The sequence below is a fragment of the Apium graveolens genome, chromosome 8, assembly GCF_009905375.1.
Source record: "Apium graveolens cultivar Ventura chromosome 8, ASM990537v1, whole genome shotgun sequence".
In the NCBI taxonomy this organism is placed as follows: Eukaryota; Viridiplantae; Streptophyta; class Magnoliopsida; order Apiales; family Apiaceae; genus Apium; species Apium graveolens.
The window spans coordinates 86,585,855-86,611,020 of record NC_133654.1 but is presented as its reverse complement, the minus strand read 5'-3'; the positions used below and the strand labels follow the sequence as shown (position 1 = coordinate 86,611,020).

At 31.8% G+C, this 25,166-nt stretch overlaps 1 protein-coding gene across 5 annotated transcripts; it reads right to left on the bottom strand.

Annotated features, from left to right (window-relative positions):
- Window positions 1-2,652: 2,652 nt before the first annotated feature.
- LOC141678678 (VQ motif-containing protein 4-like) lies at window positions 2,653-9,608 on the bottom strand. Of its 5 annotated transcripts, none has more exons than XM_074485035.1 (3): window positions 8,835-9,606; window positions 7,924-7,963; window positions 2,828-2,861 (listed from the first exon to the last, which is right to left on the bottom strand). In XM_074485035.1, the coding sequence occupies exons 1-3, from the start codon at window positions 9,493-9,495 to the stop codon at window positions 2,843-2,845; spliced, it is 720 nt and encodes a 239-aa protein (XP_074341136.1). In that variant the 5' UTR covers window positions 9,496-9,606; the 3' UTR covers window positions 2,828-2,842. The 5 variants fall into 5 exon arrangements, with proteins under 5 accessions (XP_074341133.1, XP_074341136.1, XP_074341134.1 ...); XM_074485033.1 differs by lacking the exon at window positions 2,828-2,861 and adding an exon at window positions 7,252-7,679 and having other exon boundaries at window positions 8,835-9,608; XM_074485032.1 differs by lacking the exon at window positions 7,924-7,963 and having other exon boundaries at window positions 2,653-2,861; window positions 8,835-9,608.
- Window positions 9,609-25,166: the final 15,558 nt, after the last annotated feature.

Below are 25,166 nucleotides of genomic sequence, written 5' to 3'. Positions count from 1 at the left end.
AGTTTGAGGTGATCAGTAGTTTTATTATGTATAAAATGATAAGTAGACACTCATATCTGTAATAGTATTGACGTATGAATGCAGCCAAAAGTGTTTATCGAGCCATTCATTTGGTTTCTATTCTTATTGTATTTATCCATAATCTTTCTGAAAGCGCGAAAGTTAAAACATCAACATACAAAAATGAGATAGGGCAAGTATAAAAAAGCGCACTTACACGAATGTACTTATTATAATTAGTCATGAAAAAGTAAATTAAATTAGCTAAACTTATTTCCAATTTCGTATATGTATATGTTGTATTTGGTTTAGATGAATGAAATGGAAGAAATATGATTAAATTAAACTAATCCAAAGTGAAATTTATTCATTGTATAAAGTCGAGTCCCAAGAGCCATCGTCCGTTTGAAATTTGAATCTGAAGTGCACTCAAAATTCGTACTCAAGATTGATTCAGGTTCTAGTCTTCGACTGAAATAAGTGAATCTCAAATGCTAATAATTAAAATGGTTGGCCAAATTCATTGACTATCATAAATATGTAAAATTTAGCTAAGAAATTCGACATATACTTTAATAAAATTATCTATAATAATAATTATGTAAAATTATATTTAAAGTTTTTATTGGTTGGACAAATATAATCAACGAAATATGAATATCTATATTTTTTATTAAAGGTATTGAAGGTTGGAGTACTAACTTTTTTTTACAGATTCTGTAAAAATGCCATAACACTTAGACATTGCCTCGATCTTTTTAGAGAATTTTCTCCATTAAAGATGCTCTAAGCTGTTAAAACATATCATAGTACAACACTGCAAATAAAAAAATTAACAAATATGTCAAATTGGAGCAGACTGGAAATATATAATTTTTTTGCCAGGAGATATTATACAAATTTGAGTTGCACTGGCGGAAGACATAAACGGATTCCGTATGATTTTTTTTCTTGTCAAGAGTCGGTAATGATTTTCATCCTTATATATGACATTAGCAAATCCAAGTCGAAGAACAAATATTAAGAGGTTTTTTTTATAAATTCGTATGCTAAATTTATGTCAGGAATAAATTCATTCTGATCCGACAGATCAAGCCATAGTTTTATCATAATATCTCTCTTTCCAAAAAAAATCCCGAATGATGTAATCGGTCAATTGTTATATTTCAACTAGTTTATAGTCCGTGCTTTGCACATGGGTATTTCAAAAATTATTTAATAAAATAAATAAATAAATTTATAATTAAAATTGAATAATATAATTCTGAAAAATTAAGTTATCTATATAATAAGTGTATTGCATCTATATATTATGATAAATTTATTTAAGAACTACTTTCGTTACATAAGTTATTTTTATGTTATATATTCTATGAGATTATTTCTATAAATAGATCTGTCAAAATTTAAAGTTTACTTCAAATTTGTATTAAAAACTTACCATAAGTAATACAATTCATATTTATAATTGTATTGCAAAGTTTCTATAATTAAAATGGGTCATAATTAATATATGGATCTTTTATAAACCTAATATGGATACCAAACCTAAAAATGGATAGTCCACTGGGTCAAATTAAAGTTAAAAATTATATTTAAGCCAAAAAATGGATACCAAAACCTTAAGAAAGGGTTATCCATCAATTTATAATATATAGATTTATAAATGTATATAAGTGGGATCCCATAAAAAAATCCAGTATGAATATGACATATCAATATTTATAAACGATTTTGAATTTTTTTTTGGGAACTATGATATTTCTAGTATCCTTTTTTTTAACTAACTTTAAACCAAACACCGTCGGTGCATAAATGAGAGAATATCTTTTTTTCCTAGTAAAACAGATTTACGGTAATGCTTATCTGGTACTCAATGATTTTGATAAATTAATGTCTTTCATTACTCGAATCCAATTTATTTGGAACCGGCAATCAAACAGTTCCTATATTTGTAATTAGACCTGGCCACTTGTGCGGTCCGTGCGTGCCGGGTCAGGCTGCACACGGGTTCAGCACTCGAGATATGAACACTGAACGGGCCTGCTTAATAACGAACCGGGTTCGGGCCGGGTTTGAACCGTTAAAAATAGACTCGTAACCGAACCGAACGAATTGCGAGCTGCAAGCTGGGCAAACCGAACGAATGAACCGGGCTGTGTGTGCGGGCCTGTGCAGGTTTGATTAAGTTGCAGGCTGCAACTTGCTTTGTTAATGTATATATTTGGGTTGTCACTTATCAGTTGTCAGTGTTCCAGGCTTCCAGCAAAGCAAAACAACTTGCTCGAGCAAAGCATATAAATAGAGTTTAATCACTTATATTTTTTAATAGAAAATTCGTGTATTGAAGATGTATAATAAATATTTTTTACTATATAAAATTCGAAATTAGTATAACAATGTTTATTAAAAAATAAATAATAAAATATAACATTATTTTCTATTATGTCACATAATTTATTTGAAATATTATAATTGTAATCAATTAATTTTATTATTTTAAATTTTTGGTTAAAAAGAGAACGGTACCTCTTATAAATTTTATTAATTTAAAAAAATTACAAATGAGAGGACTCCTCTCTAAAAAAACAGAACAAACCGCATCAAACATTAAAAAATTACAAATCAAATGATATTAAAACTTAAAAATTACATTAAATATTTGTTCTAAAGCTGTCCGCTAGTTGAGGTTCCCGATTCGGATGAAGTATCCATTGTCATCAATGGCTCGTCGTCATCGTCGGAGTCTTCTTTTCTTCCTTGTTGTCTTTTATCGGCTTGATCCCAATTTTTTTTGCAAACTAAAATCTTTACAACGTCTGGCGCAAGACTGGATCGCTTCTCATCTAACACTCTTCTGCCTGCATCAAAAGCGGATTTGGACGCAATTGTAGAAGCCAGGACAACTAAAATATCCTTTGCAATTTTTGCTAAAATCGGAAATTGTAACTCATGATTCTTCCACCATGTTAGTATATGAAAATCATCATTTAACTCATAACTATATGAAAAAAATTCGTGAACCATACTAGTGGCAGAAGAAGGTACGGTAGATGACTCGGAAATTCTACATTTTTATTTTTTGGTTAGTATAGATGAAATGGTACTACTAAACCTACTAGAAGTATTACTACTCTTCGGTCGTATAGTACTTTGAGTTTTTGGAGTATACATATCTATAAGACGAAACAACAAATATAAACAATTATTTACATATAAAACATGATTATATGAAACTCATAACACTGCATAATAATGTTCTAACATATTTTCTAAACCTTCCTTCCTAACACCGGGATCAAGAAGACATGCAATACCATAAATATACGGAAACCTTCCTTCCTAACAGTGGGCTTGGCTCGTGCGGGCTCGTGCGATTCCGGGTTCTGAAATTAGTATTCGTATTCGGTTCACCTAATTTAGCGAGTTGGGCGGGTTTGAACCGGCCCAGTTCGGTCCGAATTTTTTACAGTTTCCATACGAACCGGTCCCGAATGAGCGGTTCCCGCTCTATTTATAATCTATTCAGGAATGGGGCTAATATATAGTAATGTTTTTTGCCTGACTGTTTTGTCATTAGGACTGTACTCGGGGTCCAATAAACGATTTCCCACTAGCTTTACAAAGAGTTGTGTTTTTGATTTAGTCTTTTGTTCAAAAATAAAGCTTTTGTTCCTCTCTTTTTACATGAATTTTGTGAAAATTATATACTACATCAACTCCGATCAAACTCTTCTGTATTGTTCCACAAAAAAATATGTCACTTGCATTTAATCCTCTAAATTATTACAATTATTTCACAAAAATATGTCACTTGCGTTTAATTCTACCAGATTATAATAATATATTTGAAGAGTCATAAAAATTTAAGAAGTATAGTCAAAATTAGTTAGTTTAGGAGACTGTATAATAATACATATAAGCTATGTTTTATACTTATACATGCATATGAGACTCGAAAAATTATAGTTTGATTAAATATTGGCTTTTTGCCTATTGATACAAGGATTCAAACCAGATAATGGACCCAAGCCCAACATCTTTGTGCTTGTAGACTACTTGAGACGAGTAAAATAGTTAAACGTTTTTTTAATGTGTGCCCAATAGTATATAATAAGTACTAAATTTTATAAGTTTGATGCATTTTTATTGGTGAAGTTGTTGTAAATATAGGAGGTCCATCAATATTTATGATTAGAGGACCAATCAAAATGCACCAAACTCATAGGAGTTAGTGCTTATTGTGTGCCCAATTAGAAAAACCGATACTTAAAACACATAATAGTATGGAAGACTCTTAGCTCATTCTTTAAAAATAATATAAAAAATTAGCTTATAGCAAGAAAATATAGATTCATCTTTTACAATAATTTTTAAACTCACTCTTTATATATTATAATATAAATTACATTTAAGTTATAAAAGAACAAAAGAAGAGGGAGAGAAAAATAAAGATGAGAAATTATTTTAATATAAAATATAAGTTAAGAGTTAGGTAGAACTTCTTCGAATTGAGGAGAGAGAAGATGCTCTTTAAATTTTAAAGAGTCTTTAAGAGTCTTTTTAAGCTCAAATTTTAACATCAATCTCTAATTTTAAACTTAAAAGCCCGTATAAAGAATTTGTTGGAGCATCTCCAACAGAGTTGCTAACAAAATTGTGAAGACAAATCATTAAAGGTACAGTAACATATACCAATTCATTAGCCACGACAAATCGACAACAGATACCAATTCTGCAGGGAGGAAGAAGAGAAATTTCGAGAGGGGCTTAGGCCAAGTCCAAGAGTGGCCTAAAGGTTCAAATTTGGACCGATTTCGGTCTAAATTTACTCAACAGTGGCCTAAATCTCGACCCAAATTTAGGCTGACACTATTCATCGGTCCAAATTTGGACCGAAATTAAAAGAATAGTTTTTAATGTATTTCTTTTAGTTTATTACATAAAATTTTGATTTCGGATATTTATAAATGCAATTAACCGATATTAGGATATTATTATTATTTATTTAGATAATATTTTAAATTAAAAAATATTTAAACATAATTAAATAAATATCATTGCATTTCTTGAATTCAAATTACGAATACATTCAAATATTAAAATAAAAATTACAACACATAAAACTTAATTTGAAACACAACATAAATGAAAATGCGATGCGAACTAAATTATTAATTTAGTCCGACAAATTAAATTGACTTCCTCCAAGATAGTCAAAATATTGCCCATAACTATTTAGGTTGTTTTGAGATCCTTAACTTTGAGATGAAGAACGTTTGTGGAAAGAATATACTAATTCTGAGAATTAGTATTAGTTAACGATGTTTTAAGATTTAATTAATATTTGTACTTTTCTTATTTGAATGTAATGTTTTATTAACGGTTTTATTATAAAAATTATAACTAAATGTGTTTACTATTTTTCATATATATTTGAAGTTTAATTAGAATTCTATTATTATTCATTTATTAATAATTTTAAAATAAAACAAGTAATTAATAATAATAATAAAATATAAAGATAATATCTTACATCATACAAAAATAATATATTTATTATTATAAGATCTTTTCAAGAATGGATGTATTCAAGGTACATTAACATTTCTATTTTGATTGATATGAAGGGCCCAAGACAACCTAGAACTCATGGACCACTTCATTGTTTTCAAGCAATGACATCAATGACATGTACCAAGGAATTACTTTGCCTCGGTGTGAAAATTATATCCGGAATGTATTTAGGTTTTTTTCTCTATAATACAAAAAAACAAATATATAATTGTACAAAAATCACTATGTTCTATTTAAATTTGTAAGTTAAATAATGTAATAATAAGCATTCGTGATCATAATATGAAAGAAAACTATTTTTCTATCTACAAAAAAAATAGGACATCACATGTTGGTTATTTAATTTTCCAGAATTACATAATTGTTTAAATTTATTTTCTGATATGTTTCTCCTAAGCTTAGCTGAATTATATAACGAAATGTTCAAGTCCTGTAACCAAGCTTGGTGCTACAAACTAGCTAGCTACAAGGGGATTAGACCATAGATAACATTAGGCCTGTCAATGGATCGGGTTTAGATCGGATCGGCCTAAATCCATATCCATATCCATATCCATTTATTTTTTCGGTTTCGGATTCGGATCGGATCGGATTGGCTCCGGATTTTTTATAGGCCGATCCATATCCGGATCCGTTCGGATCACGAATTTCGAATCGGATATCCGCTCCATTTATATATATTTATTTTTTTAAACTTCAATAGCACAAAATGTACTTCTAAGTAATAGCCCCATAGATCTATTACAAAATCTTTTTAAAATTGACAATTTCGAAAAATATTAAAATACAAGTAGAATATAACGAAGTCCAAAGATAAATTACAAAATAAAATTCGCTTTTTGTACAGTATTTTAATTCTAACAATGAAAAAAATTGATGTTGCAAAATGAAAGTGTTATATGAACTGAGAGTTGGGTTATGCGGCTCTAAAAGGTAAAAGAACTCGGATTATAAAAATGGACTAGACTATAGAGATCGAACCGAACGAAATATAGATAATGAGACTTGACTTGAGGATAATGGGACTTGACTCGAGGATAACGGGAATTGACTTGAAAATAAAAGTGTTATATGAATTGAGACTGAGTTATGCGATTTTAAAAGGTAAAAGAACCAGGGTTATAGAAATGGAGTAGACTACAGAGATTGAACCGAACGAAATATAGATAATAGAATTTCACTCGAGAATAATACATATAAAATTAGAATTATTTAAAAATATTTTTATTACATTATATATATATATATATCGGATCGGGTTATTAACGGATCAGATCGACCTAAATCCATATCCGCTTCATATATAATCGAATTTTTCTTATCGGATCGGATTTTTAATAGGTCGATCCATATCCACTAAAATGACCTCGGATCGGATCGGATCGAATTTTCGCTCCATATGCTTAGATAACATGGTGTTAAATGACATCCTTTCCTCTAGTCAGGAACATACTTCAAAGTACAGATGATGAGGATAACATAAAATTTTCAACAATTTTTTGTTAGTGTTGCACCAACCAAAACCAAAAGCACAAAAGTCATCTAAAAACAACAATAAAGCAAATAAACAAAACATAGAGGTTATGCAATCATCTCATCACCAACATGTTTTCCATGTTTGCTACTTTCACTATCTTTTTAATTCTATATATTTTGGGTCCTGATCCGCACCAATTGTATGTTAAAACGTGATAATTTATGGTAATTTTTACAAGTACCTGTACATTTTTATGTTATCTCAATAATTTATCGCCATATGGGCCCATATCTTTGTCTTTTCTCTTATATCAATATTATCACAAGGGTCAACAATAGGGGCTTGTGAGTCGTGAATAAGCATCATATTGCATTACAAAATAAAATTGCCTCAACCCCTAATTCTTCTAAAGGAACTAAAGGTTTTAAAACTTTAAAATCAAGCAACTTTTTCAGCAGGAATTTAGGAACAATCAATCATTTTTCCGTGAGAGTATATTATGCTTCAATGTAGCCCAAACTAAATATATATAACAACTTTCAGAAAGCAGCATGCTCCCGGAATAAAAGTGTGCAATTTAAATCCATGCCTTACAACTTGCAAGCATTGGTGCCAACTGCTAAGCCTAAGTTAAATGCAGAAAACAAACATAAAAATTCTTCAATTTTTATTAATGCAGAGTTTAGTATTTTAAAAATGAATTCACCACAAATGAACAAATTCATATCTAACCACATTGATCACAAAGTTGTTAAAAAAACAGAATCATATTCCTCAAAAAGAGAAAAAAAAAACAGAACCATTATTCTTGTAGGATCCAAGTCCCCGACACATGTATAATGTAGCATACGAGATAGAGGTTGACGTACTGGTGTATCGTGCTTACAGACACTATGTTGCAACGCACTTCTGCACCACGACAAACATATCATGTAACACGAGACATAATATCAGGTCACTTATTGTTGTATTGTGCTTATTGAAATTTGAACATAAACATGATATGATATGTTGCAACACACGTCTACACCGCGACAAACATATAATGCAACACGACATAACTTATTGGTGTATTGTCCTTTTTAAACATAGATACGATTTAATTCATTGCAACATACGTTTAACGTACGTCTGCACCATGATAAACGTATATTGTAGCACGAGATATGATATGAGGTTCAATTATTGATATATCATGCTTACCGAATATAAATACGATATAATATGTTGCAACATACGTCCACAAGAGAACACGGCCTTTTCTTGTATTGAAAAGTGTGACAAGAAATCATTGAATTATTAACATGCACATAGTATACCTATCTTTCATGGCATCTTTCTCAGCATTAAAAAGAGGAAAACATCTAAAAGGTCAAGATTCCTTCCCCAATTAATCTCTTCTCTTTTCTTGACAGCTGTTACCATTTCTTTACTCCACTGACTCCCCTCCCCCCCTTTTCCTCAACTCACTCATCTCGCCCTCTTTTGACAAAAATTAAATGCTCAAAATATTCAAATCAGTTGAGTAAAATTCAATCCAATCAAGCACATTTTTATCACATATTACACCCAACTTTTAAATGCATATATACAGACATTAAAAACAGATCACCAGAGAGCATTTAAAAAAACCATACACATCAACGCAAGGTAAAAACTCTATGAAAGATCAATTTTCCATAACCTGAAGTTAAAAATTCCAATAACGATGATGTTTCATGAAATGCCAAATTATATATAATCTTATACGAACTAATCTATGATGAAAAACTAGAAGCACCTGAAGAAACTCTCGGAGATGTGACCGGAAACAAAGGCAAAAGCCGCGGCTCCGACCCACTTCTCGGAGTAGTAGTTGGTGATGGATGCAAATAAAATCCCTTGTGTGCAATAGCTTTATTCTCAGCTTCCATATCTATAGTACTAATAACATTATGAGCGCTACCACACCTGTTAAACGGGTCAAGTATTAGTGGTGTCACCGGGCTTAAAATTAAGGCCGGAAACTTAAGCATGCTTGGAGACAACACTTCAGGCGTCCGGGGGGACCCAAGATAATTCTCGAATCCCCCGGGAACCAATGGAGTACTGATCTTGAAGTTCTTAAGGCTATTTCTCCTCTCGTAAAGCCTGGAGGCTTTGTCCTTCTTGGTTACTGACTTGATGGGTGGGATCAGGTTTCTGACCAGGTCGGGTCGGGTCGACCCACATGAAGCAAGCTTGGCGGTTTCTGATGTTCCGGTGAGCATTTGAACTACTTGTTTGAAGGAGCTTGTGTCAGCCTGCACGAAAGTTGTCGGGTATGGGTTATTCGGGTCGGATCTTGTGACCGGAGTAGAGTGGCCGGATTTGCTAGAACCAGAAATGTTGGTGCCATGGCTATTTGGTGAGGGGATTAGAGATGGGCTTTGGTTTTCTTGGAGATTTGATGAGGTTTTCATTGATGGGTCAATTGAGCGAGCCGAGAGCGATAGAGAGAGTTATATAGAGGAGAGAGATTTTATAATAGAGGAGAGATTGTGTAAGAAAATTTAGATTGATATTGTTGAAGTTTGAACTCTTTTTGTGTTACTTTTTCTTTGGCTGGTTGTACTAAATGTCTAGATGTGTTGCGAGGATTTAGAAACAAGTTTTGGTGTTAAGTTGCACGCACAAATCAATAGCGTGCGTGTAATACACTCACAAAGATTTGTTTGAGAATATTTTGGGATGTGAAATGTGAAAGAGAGATATAGGAGAAATTGTCAAACAAAATTCAATGCTGGCCAATTGGTCACGACTTGTGGGCTTTTTGGCAAATTGATTTAGTTTATAGTATCCATTTTGTATTATTCGTAATACTAATACTAGCCTTATTGCAGGGTAGTCAATAATCTAAGTTTTTTGCGGGATTTTCTTTGACTATTTTTTTGTTATCTGTCCCAATACCTACAATGTAATGATAATTGGATATGTTGATCTTTCACTGTCCGGTTACTTGTGTGAAAATTAATACTGATTCTCTTTAGAAAAAAAGGTGATAATACTTATTTGGGCATATAACTAGTCATTGTGTCCGTTACGCTTAGCAAATTATTTACGATAATTTTGTAATTTTCTAAAAAAAAATTTGTGCTTAGTAACAAATGGTTCATCCTTCACATTTTAAAAAATGATTGTTTATTAACAATTGGCTTTAATTTTCTTGAAAATTTTGATATAGCATAATTTCATTAAATTTTAATAAATTAGTTTCCGCTCAGGAAAAAATTAAAGGTAAAAATTGCTTTACTAAACTACAATGTTGACTTGTATTACTTGTTGGAGAATAAAGGGGGTAGCAATCAGCAGTTAATACTAATTTAATGGACATTAAAATAATTTAACATCTATCTACTTAGTTGTCTTGAGGGGAGATATGTATGTGAAATAGTTGATTATAAGCATATTACTGTAACTTCTCTTTGTTCTTCAAAATCATCCCCAAAATGGATATACGACAATACAAAATTAATTTTGTTTGTCCGAATTGGATTGAAAAGTATAAACGCGGGAGACTGGTAAGAATTTTTACTATTCGTGATTATCAATCATGATTTTGTTGGATCAGTTTCAAATTCATTAAGATTGTTTATCTGTGTAAATTTCTTCATAGGAGTTACCATTAGTCTTCTCAACTCAGTTAAGAACAGTTCTTCCAAAGAAGGTTTCATTGCAGGTTAATTCAGGAAAAATGTGGACTGGTATAATTGATGATAAGGTTGAATACATTGAAGAATTGGAGGATATGATGGATTTTTTCGTTATGAAGCCATATCATCTTGTAATCTTGAATTATGATGGTATTAGTAAATTTCTAATTGAAATATATAATCCATATACAATTGAGATGAAGTATCCTATCAATCGTATTATTACTCCGGGGGATTCTATGTTCACTGATGTTGAGGTAGATAAGCTTCGTTCGACATTTTCCTGTAATGCATTGGATAATTTACGCGGGCTATACACAATGGTGATTGAGCCCCAACATTTAATTGCAGATGACTTCATAGCAGTATGTAATTTTTTTATTATTATTATCATTATGTCAATGTTTTTCTTATTGTTAATTAAGTCTTAACACATTTAAGTTCTGCCACGAAATGCATGCACCCAACTTGGTATACCTAGAAGTTGTTTCATGATAAGATTGGGATTTGAAAAATATTTCTGGAGTATTGATATAAAATTTGAATATGGATTTGTTTTGTTTGGTGAGTATTGGTTGCAATTTGTGAAGGAGGCATCTCTAGTAGTTGTCAAAAATATGCATGTACTTTAACAAGACTAAGACATTTTGTCAATCCTAACTAAGTTGTATTGTTATCTTAATCTGTATTTTGTACTTGTAATATTTAAAGTCTGTAAAAATATCAAAGGAGCAGACTGGGGCCTTTTTCTATAAACAATATCAAGCCTAAGAATTTTATCTGGAAGAAGATCAAGAAGATCATGCCTTAGAAGAATTATGAAGAAGTTTGGAGTTGAATAAAGCTGTTTTAGGAAAAATACTCTAAGTCAAGATCTCTACAAGTCACAGATTTAATGTTATAGAGAAGTCATTCGAGAACTCCAGAATGGCTTCTGGAGAAGTCAGGAAAGCTACTAGAGAACTCGGTGAGATATCGACAAGTCAAGAAGACATGAAGGTTGGAGATATCGACAAGTCATTTCTTCACTAGAGAACTCAGAGTTATCGAAAAGTCTACATTCACTAGAGAACTCTGAGTTATCGATAAGTCTAAGTATACTAGAGAACTCGGAGATATCGATAAGTCTAAATTCACTAGGGAACTCAGAGACATCGACAAGTTAAATTTTGACAAGAGAACTCTGAGATATCGACAAGTTGAATTTGACTAGAGAACTCTGAGATATCGACAAGTCAAGAAGCTACTAGAGAACTAAGAGTTATCGATAAGTCAAAGTGAAGATGTGAAGACTAGAGATCTCGACAAGCCAAAATTCTCTTATAGAGAACTGAAGACCTCTACAAACCAAACTAAAGATAGAGTACTAGAGATCTCGATAAGCCAATATACTTATCGAGATGTCAGGTGCTCTATAGACCTAAAACTGGAGATCTCGAGGTAAAATCTCAAAGTAAAAGTTGTAGATCAGTTCAATATCCAAGATTAACAATCAACAAACAATCCAAACAGCTGGAATAACAAGTCTACAAAAAGCAGCTTGAGGAATGTGCAAGATCAATGGTAAAGATTAACTGACAAAGGAAGATCAAAGTGAACACGGGATGCTAAAGATATGCTAAGCCAGAAATGGAAGATCTACTTTTCTATAAATAGAAATGATAAATGACAGTTTAGAAAAGCTAATAGCATGTCTTATTACACACTGGGTAAACCAACAGTTAACTGAGTTATAAAGTTAACACTGGTCCTTAGTTAGTTGTAACAATTTAGATCAAATTTCTTGTAACACTGTCAAGAAGAAGTTAAGCTCTTTATCAATAAAGAGCCTATAAATTTTATAGCAAAACAGTCTTAATTTTAATATAAAATTAAGTGAGTTTTGAAGATCTGTGTTCTTTATTTTCTGCAAGCTTAAATTCTGCATGAACACATTTCATTACAACATTTAGTTTACTTTGTTCAACCATAAACATTAAAGAAAAACACAAAAATAGTAAAACACGTTCACCCCCCCCCCCCCAAACTTGAAGGGGACTCCAAACTTGGGATTATGGTATCCTAAGGGAACTGGTTTTGAAGCTGTTGGTTACACAGATGCAGATTTTACTGGAAGCAGGGTTGACATAAAGAGTACCAGCGGAAGCTGTCAATTTCTAGGACAAAGACTTGTGTCCTGGTATAGCAAGAAACAACAATCTGTATCAACTTCTACAGCTGAAGCTGAATACATAGCTGCAGGAAGTTGTTGTGCTCAAGTGCTTTGGATTAGAAATCAGCTAATGGATTATGGCCTAGTGTTATATAAAATTCCTATTATGTGTGACAATACTAGCGCTATATCTACAGTAGCTAATATAGTTAATCATTCTAGGATAAAGCACGTTGATGTAAGGTACCATTTTATTAGAGAATATGCTACAAATGGTACCATTGAGCTCATTTTTGTACCAATAGAAAAACAATTGGCTGACATTTTTACTAAACCTTTGGATGAAGCAACTTTCACTAGACTTGTAGGTAAAATTGGAATGCTTAATTCTTCATCCTAAGGCAAGAACTCAGCTAATTTTTTGCAGCAGATTAATCTCCAGTAAATCAATATTAATTTGATTTAATTGGAAATTAATTGAAATATGAATTATAAATATTTCAGAAATCTATGCATATTTGTTTTTCAAATTAAAATTCAACTTGGAATTTTTCAAATTCTAAGTAAACTGCTCAGTTATCAATTTACATCCTTAATATGTAAAATTAACACAAGACATAATTTCAAAAACCAAAAGTATATAGAAAACTAAGTTCTCTATAAATCAAAATTGACTTCTCGACAAGTCACTTTAAGAATTCTTGAGTGAGTCCTCGATAAGTCAATTTTATGATTTCTCGAGTGACTTCTCGATAGGCTTAAAAATGACCTATCGATAAGTCTTTGTAGTGTTCTCTAGTAGTGGTTATTCACAAAGTTCTCTACAAGTAAAATTCTTGATTTATCAATAACCCAGAACTGAGATAATTTAATTAATAAATTATTTTGGTAAAATACTTTTGGAAAATTCATTCTAATTTCATTTTGAATTTATTTAATAAAAGTTGGAATTAATTCAGTCCACTTTTTGGACAAACTGGGTATTTATTTGACATCTCGATAAGTCAATTTTGAGTTCTCCAAAAGAGTAATTTAAAATGACTTTTTAATATGTACTTCATCTCTTAAAATGACTTCTCGATAGACAAACCCAAATGTCTTTTTTTGAGTTCTCGACAAGTCATTTATTTTTACTATAAATACCCATACTTCTCGATACATATTTTAACTTGGAATTTCTCGAAATTCTAAGTAAACTGAATATTTATTAATTCATATCCTAAATATATGAATTTAATAAATAACATATCAAAAGGAGCAAAACTTATGAAAAACTGAAATAATTTAATTCATAAATTATGTTCAGCAAAATACTTTTGACATACTTTGTCTATAATTACTCAGACTTATTGACACATTTACTTGCTTTTGTGCATACTTTTGATCAAATGTGGGATATGTTAGTCTAAGGTAAGTGGACTAGTATATTATATGTGATGTTTTGAGAATGCTGATAATAGTTAAATTTATTTGACTATATATTAATTATGTGTTTTGAATTTATTCAAAATAACTCCTTATCAGTATTTATTTTGATGAGTTAGCTAGTGGATTATTATGCTGATAGGAAGGGTTAATTTTTGTGTAGGGATACTTGTTTATTTGCATGGGGAATAGTTAACCTAGAAAGTTAAATAGGATTCTTGAGTACTTGCATGGGAAATAGTAACTAGAAAGTTAAGTCACTTCTAACTGTCTAGATACTTGTAAAGTATGTTTGTGTGATTATTACACTTATTAACCGGGAAATTCAAGTGTCTCTTGGTTTCTTTTCTCCCTCTATAAATTCAAACCCTTCTCTCTTCATTATTCATCACTATTTTTCTCTCAACAAACATCCTACTTCAAACTCACATCTTACTCATACCTCTCCAATGGATGCCCCTATTTTCTACAAGCTAACCAATGGAGTTTACCAACCAGCCCTTCATTTGGTTGATGACCAGGTCTACTATGACCCCTTCGGGCTTCGTGTCCGCATTAGGGGGATCGTATGCAGCCCTTTTGATGTTCCACTTGACGTTTTTGACGAACTCTCGTGGGAAGATTAGATAAACTTCCTATTGTTTGAGGGAGAAGTCTCTCTTGAGCAGGAGAGACGTGCCATGGTGGCTGAGCAGCAACGCCTTGCTGCTCTGGAGTTACAAGAGAGAATCATTTCTCTTGCACACTCCATGTCTGGAGCATACCAGCGCCGGGAAAGGAGGATAGAAGCCGAGAAGAAGAAGCAGAAACTAGAGTAGTTAGGATTATGATTCACTTGTTGAAATCGACATCTTCACGTACTCTGTTTCTATTATTAATGAAAATTCTACATCTTCTCTATTTTATTAAGCTGCTTGTGTCATGATTGCTATGAGTTTATAACTTAATTGGTTATTATATTTCCTGTCATAATGCTTGAAACTAAATATCTTACATTACATATGTCTAATTAAAACTCCAAAGAGTTATATATGTTCATTGCAGTACAGGTCCAACACAATCTATTCAGAAAATAACAGGAAATTCAGATAATCAATCAACAGGCATTTGTGCTAAACTGCAGCTAATTCATTTTAAAACTAAACTGCAGTTCAACCAGGCACAACAACACAAATACAAACTCAAACACAATCCCACTCAGGTGACTCTCGAAAGAAACCTGCTTTACGAAAGAACAGAAACTTCACAAAATGTTCTTCAATTGTTTTGTTGCTTGAGAAACGAACCACCACAAATATGGGGGATTCATCAGTTTTCACTAGAGATCCCATGAATATCTCAAATGCACCTTCATGTGCAAAACAGTCTTCACAGACTAAAAGATTTGAGGGTAGTACTCCTGAGGGGGAGCTATCTAAATCCTCTCCAATTCAATTGGAGGTTCCTCAAGAAGGAACAACTCTCCTCATAACTCTAGCTGAAGCTGCCTTATTAGTCGAATCTAGAAGTATAATTGCCTATGACACTATCATGAGGGAGGCAAGTATAGCACATTTAAGTGCCAGTGTGTTGCAAGACACACAAGGGTTTGAGGCTGATGTACATGACAGTAACCCAGTCAAATCCCCTCCAATTCAACTGGAGGTTCCCACTATAAGTGGAGGACAACACACTGTCAAAACCACAGAGCAATCTGTGAGTGAAACTGTGACCCTAGTCACAGGTGTTTCTGATGAACCATCCACCTCACAACCTCAAACTGGTATTCACTCTTCTGATGAAATGAGTTGATTAGACCTATATGGATTACCCTTAATCATATGATCACAGACAACTCTTAAAAGTCATGAGACTAGTGCAGTGAGAAGTAGTGAGACTACTTATTCAAAAGAAAAGAGAACTTAGGACATTTTTTACTGACAGAATTCTTCTACAGATCTAAGTAAAACTCTTATTCTACTTGATGAACTCATCATTACAGATATCACTGAAGCTTGAAGCTGCAGATAGTGTTCTAAATGGACAATGACAAAAGCTTGAACAATGTGCATCTAGCTGGATCTTTCTACCTGGAGATAATGTCAAAAGGGGGAGAATATATCTATATACAAAACCAGCTGGATGGATGTTTCCAGAAAATAATACCCTCTTCTTGATAGAGGGAGAGAAGAGTAAATCTAAATGCAACTCACAAAAGAAGACAAGATGGGGAGATTGACTTCTGCATTTAGTTAGAGTTTTGACATCATCAATCAGAACTTGTGCATAATTCCATAATGAAGAAGTTGGGGGAGATTGTAATATATAAGTGATGATGTCAAAGATCACTGAAGATAATAATATCATTAGTGTACCTGATCAAAGTATGAAGCAAGCCAAATGGACAACTGATCTAAGGAGATTAATGAACTGTTACTTTTGGTAATCATTTCAAACTTGGGGTTAATCTTGTTAACAGGCATGAATTTGTGTTAAGCAATCTTCACACAAATTGAGGGAGATTGTTGTAAAAGACATGCATGTACTTTAACAAGACAAAGACATTTTGTCAATCCTAAGTAAGTTGTATTGTTATATTAATCTGTATTTTGTACTTGTAACATTTAAAGTCTGTAAAAATGTCAAAGGAGCAGACTGGAGCCTTTTTCTATAAACAGTATCAAACCTAAGAATTCTATCTGGAAGAAGATCAAGAAGATCATGCCTTAGAAGAATTATGAAGAAGCTTGGAGTTAAATAAAGTTGTTTTAGGAAAAATACTCTAAGTCAAGATCTCTACAAGTCACAGATTTAATGTTATAGAGAAGTCATTCGAGAACTCCAAAATGGCTTATCGAGAAGTCAGGAAAGCTACTAGAGAACTCAGTGAGATATCGACAAGTCAAGAAGACATGAAGGTTGGAGATATCGACAAGTCATTTCTTCACTAGAGAACTCAGAGTTATCGACAAGTCTACATTCATTAGAGAAATCTGAGTTATCGATAAGTCTAAGTCTACTAGAGAACTCAGAGATATCGATAAGTCTAAATTCACTATGGAACTCAGAGACATCGACAAGTTAAATTTTGACTAGAGAACTCTGAGATATTGACAAGTTAAAACTGGAGATAGAGTACTAGAGATCTCGATAATCCAATATACTTATCGAGATGTCAGGTGCTCTATAGACCTAAAACTGGAGATCTCGAGGTAAAATCTCAAAGTACAAGTTGCAGATCAGTTCAATATCCAAGATTAACAATTAACAAACAATCCAAACAACAGGATTGACAAGTCTACAAAAAGCAGCTTGAAGAATATGCAAGATCAATGGTGAAGATTAACTGACAAAGGAAGATCAAAGTGAACATGAGATGCTAAAGATATGCTAAGCCAGAAATGGAAGATCTACTTTTCTATAAATAGAAATTACAAGTGATAGTTTAGAAAAGCTAATAGCATGTCTTATTACACACTGTGTAAACCAGCGGTTAACTAAGTTATAAAACTAACACTGGTCCTTAGTTAGTTGTAACAATTTAGATCAAATTTCTTGTAACACTCTCAAGAAGAATCTAAGCTCTTTATCAACAAAGAGCCTAGAAATTTTGTAGCAAAACAGTCTTAATTTTAATATAAAATTAAGTGAGTTTTGAAGATCTGTTTTCTTTATTTTCTGCAAGCTTAAATTATGCATGAACACATTTTATTACAAGATTTAGTTTACTTTGTTCAACCATTAATATTAAAGAACAGCACAAAAACAGTAAAACACATTCACCCCATGTGTGTTATTCATTTCCTAACAATTTGTGTTTTTGACAGAGCTACTACTTCACCAGAAATTCATTTTCCCGGTATGAAGTAAAAATATTTATCTCCGATAATTATAATAACATATGTTATAGTTATTTTTTAATATTTAGTTTGTGATTCATTTCTAATATTAGCAAAATATATCAGATGTCCTTGAATTGTGTCCAAACATCAAATTGTTCAAGTATGTAATTGAATCCGCTCTTAGAAACGGAGAACTGGTAAGTCATCTATCTTTACAACTAATAACTTCTTAAAATTTAATTAGCATTGCTGAATCAGTACATTTGTTCTTATATCAGGAACTTCCGCCGGCTTTTGCAAAAACCTTTGGGAAACACATTAACAATGTGCTTAACTTAATAGTCGAGGGAGCAACCTCTTTAACTTTGAATTATTCATTTTCTGATAATAAACTGTACAGTTGTAATGAAATCTTCAAAATGTTTGGGGTGAGAAAGAATTACATTATTTCCTTCAATTATATTGGTAATTATATTGGTAATATTCAAAATCTTCAAAATCTTCAAACTATACAGTTGTAATTAAAATTCTGTTTGATGAATTTCCCTAAATTAGTTAAAATTTTATTAAGTTTTATTAATTAATTAAGGTCTTAGATCGAAAAAATACTATGACATAAATAAATTAAAGTGAATATACTTATAGTAGCGGACATATATTGTCTCTTCGACATATTGCCTATTTAACTTATACTACCTTAAAATCCGTGTGATGCACAGATGTACAATTTTTTTAATATTATATAATTTTTTAAACAAAATATTCAGAATTGAATTTTTTAAATTTGTTCATTAAAGTTTTTTATTTCTACCCTTTTAAATGATATAACTTCATGATAATTATATTAATACACGTATATGTTCATAGGTTTTAAAAAATATAATAACGATTTTATAGTTTTTTTAGAATAAAAATACTATGTTTCTATTATGTTGGAACTTTAATAAAAATATTATTTTAGAGAGTTTATTACTTAATCGATATAATATAAGAGATATTTGAAAGAGACAATAGTACTGATGAACGCTATAATTTATTGATCATTTTATGTGTGTTTTAAAAATAATAATTATGTTTAGTTAAATGTTAATTTTTTGTGCATATTAATAAGATACGGATTATGCTTAATCTGATATAAATTTGATTTATCACGTATTAGTGGTTTAATTTATTTTATTTTAGCCCAAAGCCCATTACTACGACCAAATTCAACTAATTAAATTTAGTTTAATTTTAATTTTTTATGTCTCGATCAATAAGATAATTTTGTTTTAGCCCGAATAATTAATATGTATGATTTTATTTTAGTTGGTTGAATTATATTTTAATTATGTTGGATGACTAATATGTATTACTTTGTTTATCCTAATTCAATAGTATAAATTTTTAGATGGATCGGTAGTATTTATTATTTTTTCTTAATTCGATGCACATTATATCAACTAAATTCAACTAATTATATTTACTAAATTCAACTAATTATATTTACTAAATTCAACTAATTATATTTAGTTTGCTTAAATTTATTATAATCTGAAATATCAATTAGAATAATATATAACTAAATATGAATTAGAATTTAAAATTGGTAGAAGAAGTTGACCTTAATATCAATTAATAATAATGTAAAGGTTGATATGAAATATGTTTTAGATTGATATATGAAGTTTCAATAAGAATTGGAATTAGATATAGAATAATTGATTAAGGGTAATTAAGTAATTTCAACAGGTACCAACCGACCGACTACTAAATTTTTAATATTTCGTTTATTATAATATAGTATAGATATCGAATGCCTCTAATAACTCTTATTCTTAAACAATAACATAAATTTGAACAATATTTACAAACTTTTATCATTACTTATATTTTTTCATTTGGATACATCTTCTCCACGGATTTGACTCATCTCTTCCCCATATTTCACTCAAGTACTCAAAGGAGCTACCGTTCTAACAACTTTCTATGCTTAGTTAGTCAACTCTACTTCTAATTTCAATTAATATTAAAGTCAGTTGCGTCTATCAATTAAATTCTAATTCATATCGAATTTTATATTATTATAACTCGTATTAAAATCAACTAATTCTGTCACTTTAAATCTAAATCATATTGAGGACTATATTATTTTAATTGATATTAAAGGCACATTTTTCTATTAATTAATTCATATTTAATTAATTATAAAATAATCTTTATTATAACAACCAATTTAATTATTTTTTAATTAAACTATAAAATAGATATTATAATATGTATAATAGAGATATTGTAGATTTTTATATTTATAATTTCAAAATACAGTTTTTTTACTCGGTATAATGGGCTCGAGATAGAACAAAATACTATATACTTTTTATTTAGACTAAACCAAAGTTATACTATTGATCCGAGATTAAATAAAATTTAAAGCAAACTAGATATAATTAGTTAGATTTTTGTGTCTCAGATTACGATAAAATAATAAACACTATTGATCCGACTTGAAATATTATTGTTGTAAAAGACATGCCTGTACTTTAACAAGACTAAGACAACTTGTCAACCATAAGTAAGTTGTATTGTTATCTAAATTTGTATTATGTACTTGTAACACTTAAAGTCTGTAAAAATGCAAAGGAGCAAACTGAAGTCTTTTTCCTAAAACAATATCAAGCCTAAGGATTTTATCTGGAAAAAGATCAAGAAGATCATGCCTCAGAAAATTTTTGAAGAAGCTTGGAGTTGAATAAATCTGTTTAGAGAAAAATGTTCTAAGTCAAGATCTCTACAAGTCATAGATTTAATGTTATAGAGAAGTCATTCGAGAACTCCAGAATGACTTATCGAGAAGTCATTCACACTCCAGAGAGTACCAACGGATAATCAATATCTACTCGACAGATGAGCTATATATCCACTCGATGGATGAATAACATATACTCGACAGATGAGCAATATCTACTCGACGGATAAGCCATACATCTACTCGACGGATGAGTAATATCTACTCAACGGATAAGCAATATCCACCGGGACTAGAGAAGTCAGGAAAGCTACTCGAGAACTCAAAAAGATATCGACAAGTCATTCCTTCACTAGAGAACTCAGAGTTATCGACAAGTCTATATCCATTCGAGAACTCAGAGATATCTATAAGTCAAGTGAAGTTATGAAGACTAGAGATCTCGATGAGCTGAAAACCTCTACAAGCCAAACTCATTATGGAGTACTAGAGATCTCGATAAGCCTTTATACTTATCGAGATATCAAGTGTTCAAATGAATCAAACTGGAGATCTCGAAGTACAGTCTCAAAATACAGAATTGCAGATCAGTTTAATATCCAAGATAAACAATCAACAAACAATCCAACAGCTGGATTGACAAGTCTACAAAAAGCAGCTTGAAGAGTGTGCAAGATCAATGGCAAAGATTAACTGATAGAGGAAGATTAAAATAAACACGGGATACTAAAGATATGCTATGCCATAAATGGAAGATTTGCTTTTCTATAAATAGAAATGACGAGTGATAGTTTAGAAAAGCTAATAGCATGTTTATTATCCACTGTGTAAACCAACAGTTAACTGAGCTATAAAGTTAACACTAGTCCTCTAGTTAGAATTAACAATTTAGATCAAAATTCTTGTAACACTCTCAAGAATAAGCTGAGCTCTTTAACTTCGAAGAGCTTAGAAATTTTGTAGCAAAGCATCTTAATTTTTAATACAAAAATTAAGTGAGATTTGAAGATCTGTGTTCTTTATTTTGAGCAAGTTTAACTTCTGTATGAACACTGTTCTATACAAGATTTAATTTACTTTGTTCAACCGTTATCTTTCAAGAAAAGCCAAAAATCAAAAAAACACATTCACCCCCCTCTGTGTGTGATTCATTACCTAACAAGTGGTATCAGAGCCAAATCTGAAAGAAAATAGATTCAAGATCTTGGAAGAATGAATACAAAGAAAATCAGTAGCATTAAAATTTCTACCTTTGACAAAGCTAACTATACTATTTGGAAAAAGAAAATGATGTTGTTTATCAGGATGGCAAATCCATTCTACAATCAGATCCTCAAGAATGGACCCTTCATTCCTATGGTAAGAGTTGAGGAATCTACAGATGGAGACATTGTCATACCAGCTCATTATGCTCCAAAAGATCCTGCTGAGTATACAGATCCTAAAAAGGAGAAAGTTTCCCTGGATAGCAGCATGCAAATAATATTGATTGAGTCACTTGACAATGTGATGTACAACAATATTATCAACTGTGATACTTCCAATCAGATATGGGAAAAGATTGAGATACCGTGTGAAGGAACTGAGGAGGTTAGATCAAATCAAAGAAGGATACTGATTTCACAATATGAGGGTTTCATGGCTAAGCCTAAGGAAAGTATTACTGATGTGTTTGAAAGATTCAACAACTGATAAATGACTTGCAGCTTCATGAAAAATACTATGAAGCTGAAGAAGTGAATCTAAAGTTTTTGCTTACTCTCCCTGGCCATTTGGAGCAAAAGATCTCAGCAATGAGGGAAGGAAGAGACTTGAGCAAAATAACTCTGGAAGTTCTGTATGGTATTCTTAAAACATATGAACTAGAGATGATTCAAAGACAGTCGCTGAAGTCTGGTCAAGGACATGTGGTGGATGGCTCAAGTGCTTTATTGTTAATGAAATCCACTCATTCAATAATGAACTAAGATACCAAACTTTAAATGCCTTATCGAGCAAAGAACAAATGATTCACAGGAGCAAGTCATCTTAGAGTTGGAAAATGATGAGTTTTATTGAAGAACTGGATGAGCTAGATCAGTCTATGGCTTATCTAGCTAGAAAATTCTCTAACATTAGAGTAAAGAAGCCAAGGTACTTCAGGAATAAAGGACAATCCTTCAATAAAGACAACAGCTGGAAAGAGAAAGGGAAGTACAATTCTGATAACAAGAGTGGTTACAAAACTGGATCTGTTAACAGATCTAATATAAGGTGCTTCAATTATGATGAACTAAGCCACTTTGCTACAAAATGCAGGAAACCCAAAAAGGCAAAGAAAGACAAAGCTTATCTTGAACTGGAAGCAAAGTATGAAGCTCTTCTGAAAAAGCAACAGAGCAAAGCTTACGTTACATAGGAAAAGAGTTGGGATGATTCAGATAATGATGAAGATGAGGAAGTTGGAAACTATGCTCTAATGGCCTTGGAGCAAGGTGAATCATCCTCATCAAAAGGACAAACACCAATTCTTACCACTATTGATTTAAATGTAAATCAATACAAGGAAACTGTTGAAAAGATTAGCACAGAAATGTTTCACATTCACACGAGCACGGTTGCTGCTAATGAAGAAGTTGGCAGATTAACAAAGATAAATAAGAAGCTTGAGAGTGAGAAGCAGGAAACTGAATTGTTGATGGTTGAGCTTGAAGCTTTAAAACAATAAAATGCCTATCTCAAGAACAAGCTCAAGTGTGCAAATGAAATTGAAGCAGTGTTAAGGGAGAAACTAGAAAAGAATGAAGGAAAGATGAAATCTTTCAGAATTACATCTGAACTGGTTGAACAGTATCATGAGAAGAATAAGCCATGTGCAAACATTGCTATTGGCCTCGACTATGAAGACATGAGTGACAAAAAGATGACTGTAAGTGACAAAGGGAAAACAAAGAAGACTGAGAATGCACCAACCTTTTTGAAAGAGGTTAATGCACCTACATTCAAAGTATATGTAGTCAACTTTAGTGAAGAAGAATTGATAATCAAGCAAGAAATTGCTGATGTAGATAAAGAAAAGGAAACTGAAGAATCAGTTCAGACTTTAAAAACTGAAGAGAAGCTCATGAACAAACATAGTCCCAAGACTCCTGTTCAAGAAACCAAAGCTGTAGATGCAAGAAAGAAAAAGAGAAATAGAAATGGAAAAATAGGGATAAACAAAAGCAATAATTTGCCTTATATTGCAAATGCTCCTAGAAAAAGTGTAAAAAATGTGGCTCTTCAAATCATCTAACTCACCTTTGTAAAAAGGTTGTTAGCAAGCCAACTGAAGGAGCTTGCATATACAATGAAGCTAATTTTAATGATCCCTATTCATTCTGTGACAAGTTTGACTGCATTCCTTGCAACATGAAGGTAATGAAGAGTTGTCATAAACTGAGAGTAGATCTTAAAGAATCAAGAAATGAGTCTACATCAGAAGGAAAACATGCACAATAATCACTGAATTATGTTTCTTTTAAAATTACTCATTCTACTTCTCTAGAAAAAGTTACCAAAAAGAAACTACCCAACACTGCTTGGGTTTCCAAACACACTTAAGACTCATTGTGTGCAGGGCAAGTGAAGAAAGTCATCTGGATCATAGACAGTGGATGTTCCAGGCATATGACTGGTGATAAAGCCCTGCTATCACAATTTGAGGAGAAAGTTGGCCCATTTGTGACCTTTGGAGACAATAACAAAGGATTCAAAATGGGATATGGCAATAATGTTTTGAAAAAATTATCTTTGATTAATGTAGCACTGGTAGCTGATCTTGAAGTGAGTCTTTTCAGAATTAGAATATTATAGACAATGGTCTCAAGTCTTATTCTACAAGGAGAACGCATCGTTATTAACAAAAAAACTGGTAAAGTTGCTCTTAAGGGAGCAAGGAAAGGAAGCTTGTTTGTTGAAGATTTTGACTCAACAAATAAGAATGGTATTAGTTGCTTCTACACCAAGGTATCAGGAGAAAGAAACAAGCTTGCTCAAGTTGAAGTTTGTAAAGTTTGTCAAACTAAGGAAATAAATAAACTACCCAACAAGAGAATCATGGAAAATGGAAGCTCATCTCATACACATGAGTTTGATTGCACAGCCTCAGGGGGAGAAAGAGGATCTTCAGATACTGGAAGGAAGCTCAACTTGGGATTATGACATTCCAAGGGAATCATTTATGAAGCTGTTGGTTTCACAGATACAAATTCTATCTTTCTAAGACCTGTATCCTGATTTAGCATTAAAACTTCTTGCACCAACAGAAAAACAACTAGCTGACATTTTTACTAAA

Excerpts from the sequence above, each read along its gene's own strand:
- LOC141678678 (XM_074485032.1), bottom strand. The coding sequence starts at position 9,495 with ATGAAAACCTCATCAAATCTCCAAGAAAACCAAAGCCCATCTCTAATC. Across the intron at positions 2,862-8,834 it reads ATCTCCGAGAGTTTCTTCAG|GCAGAAGAGTGTTAGATGAG; the intron begins GTGCTTCTAGTT and ends CTTTTGATGCAG.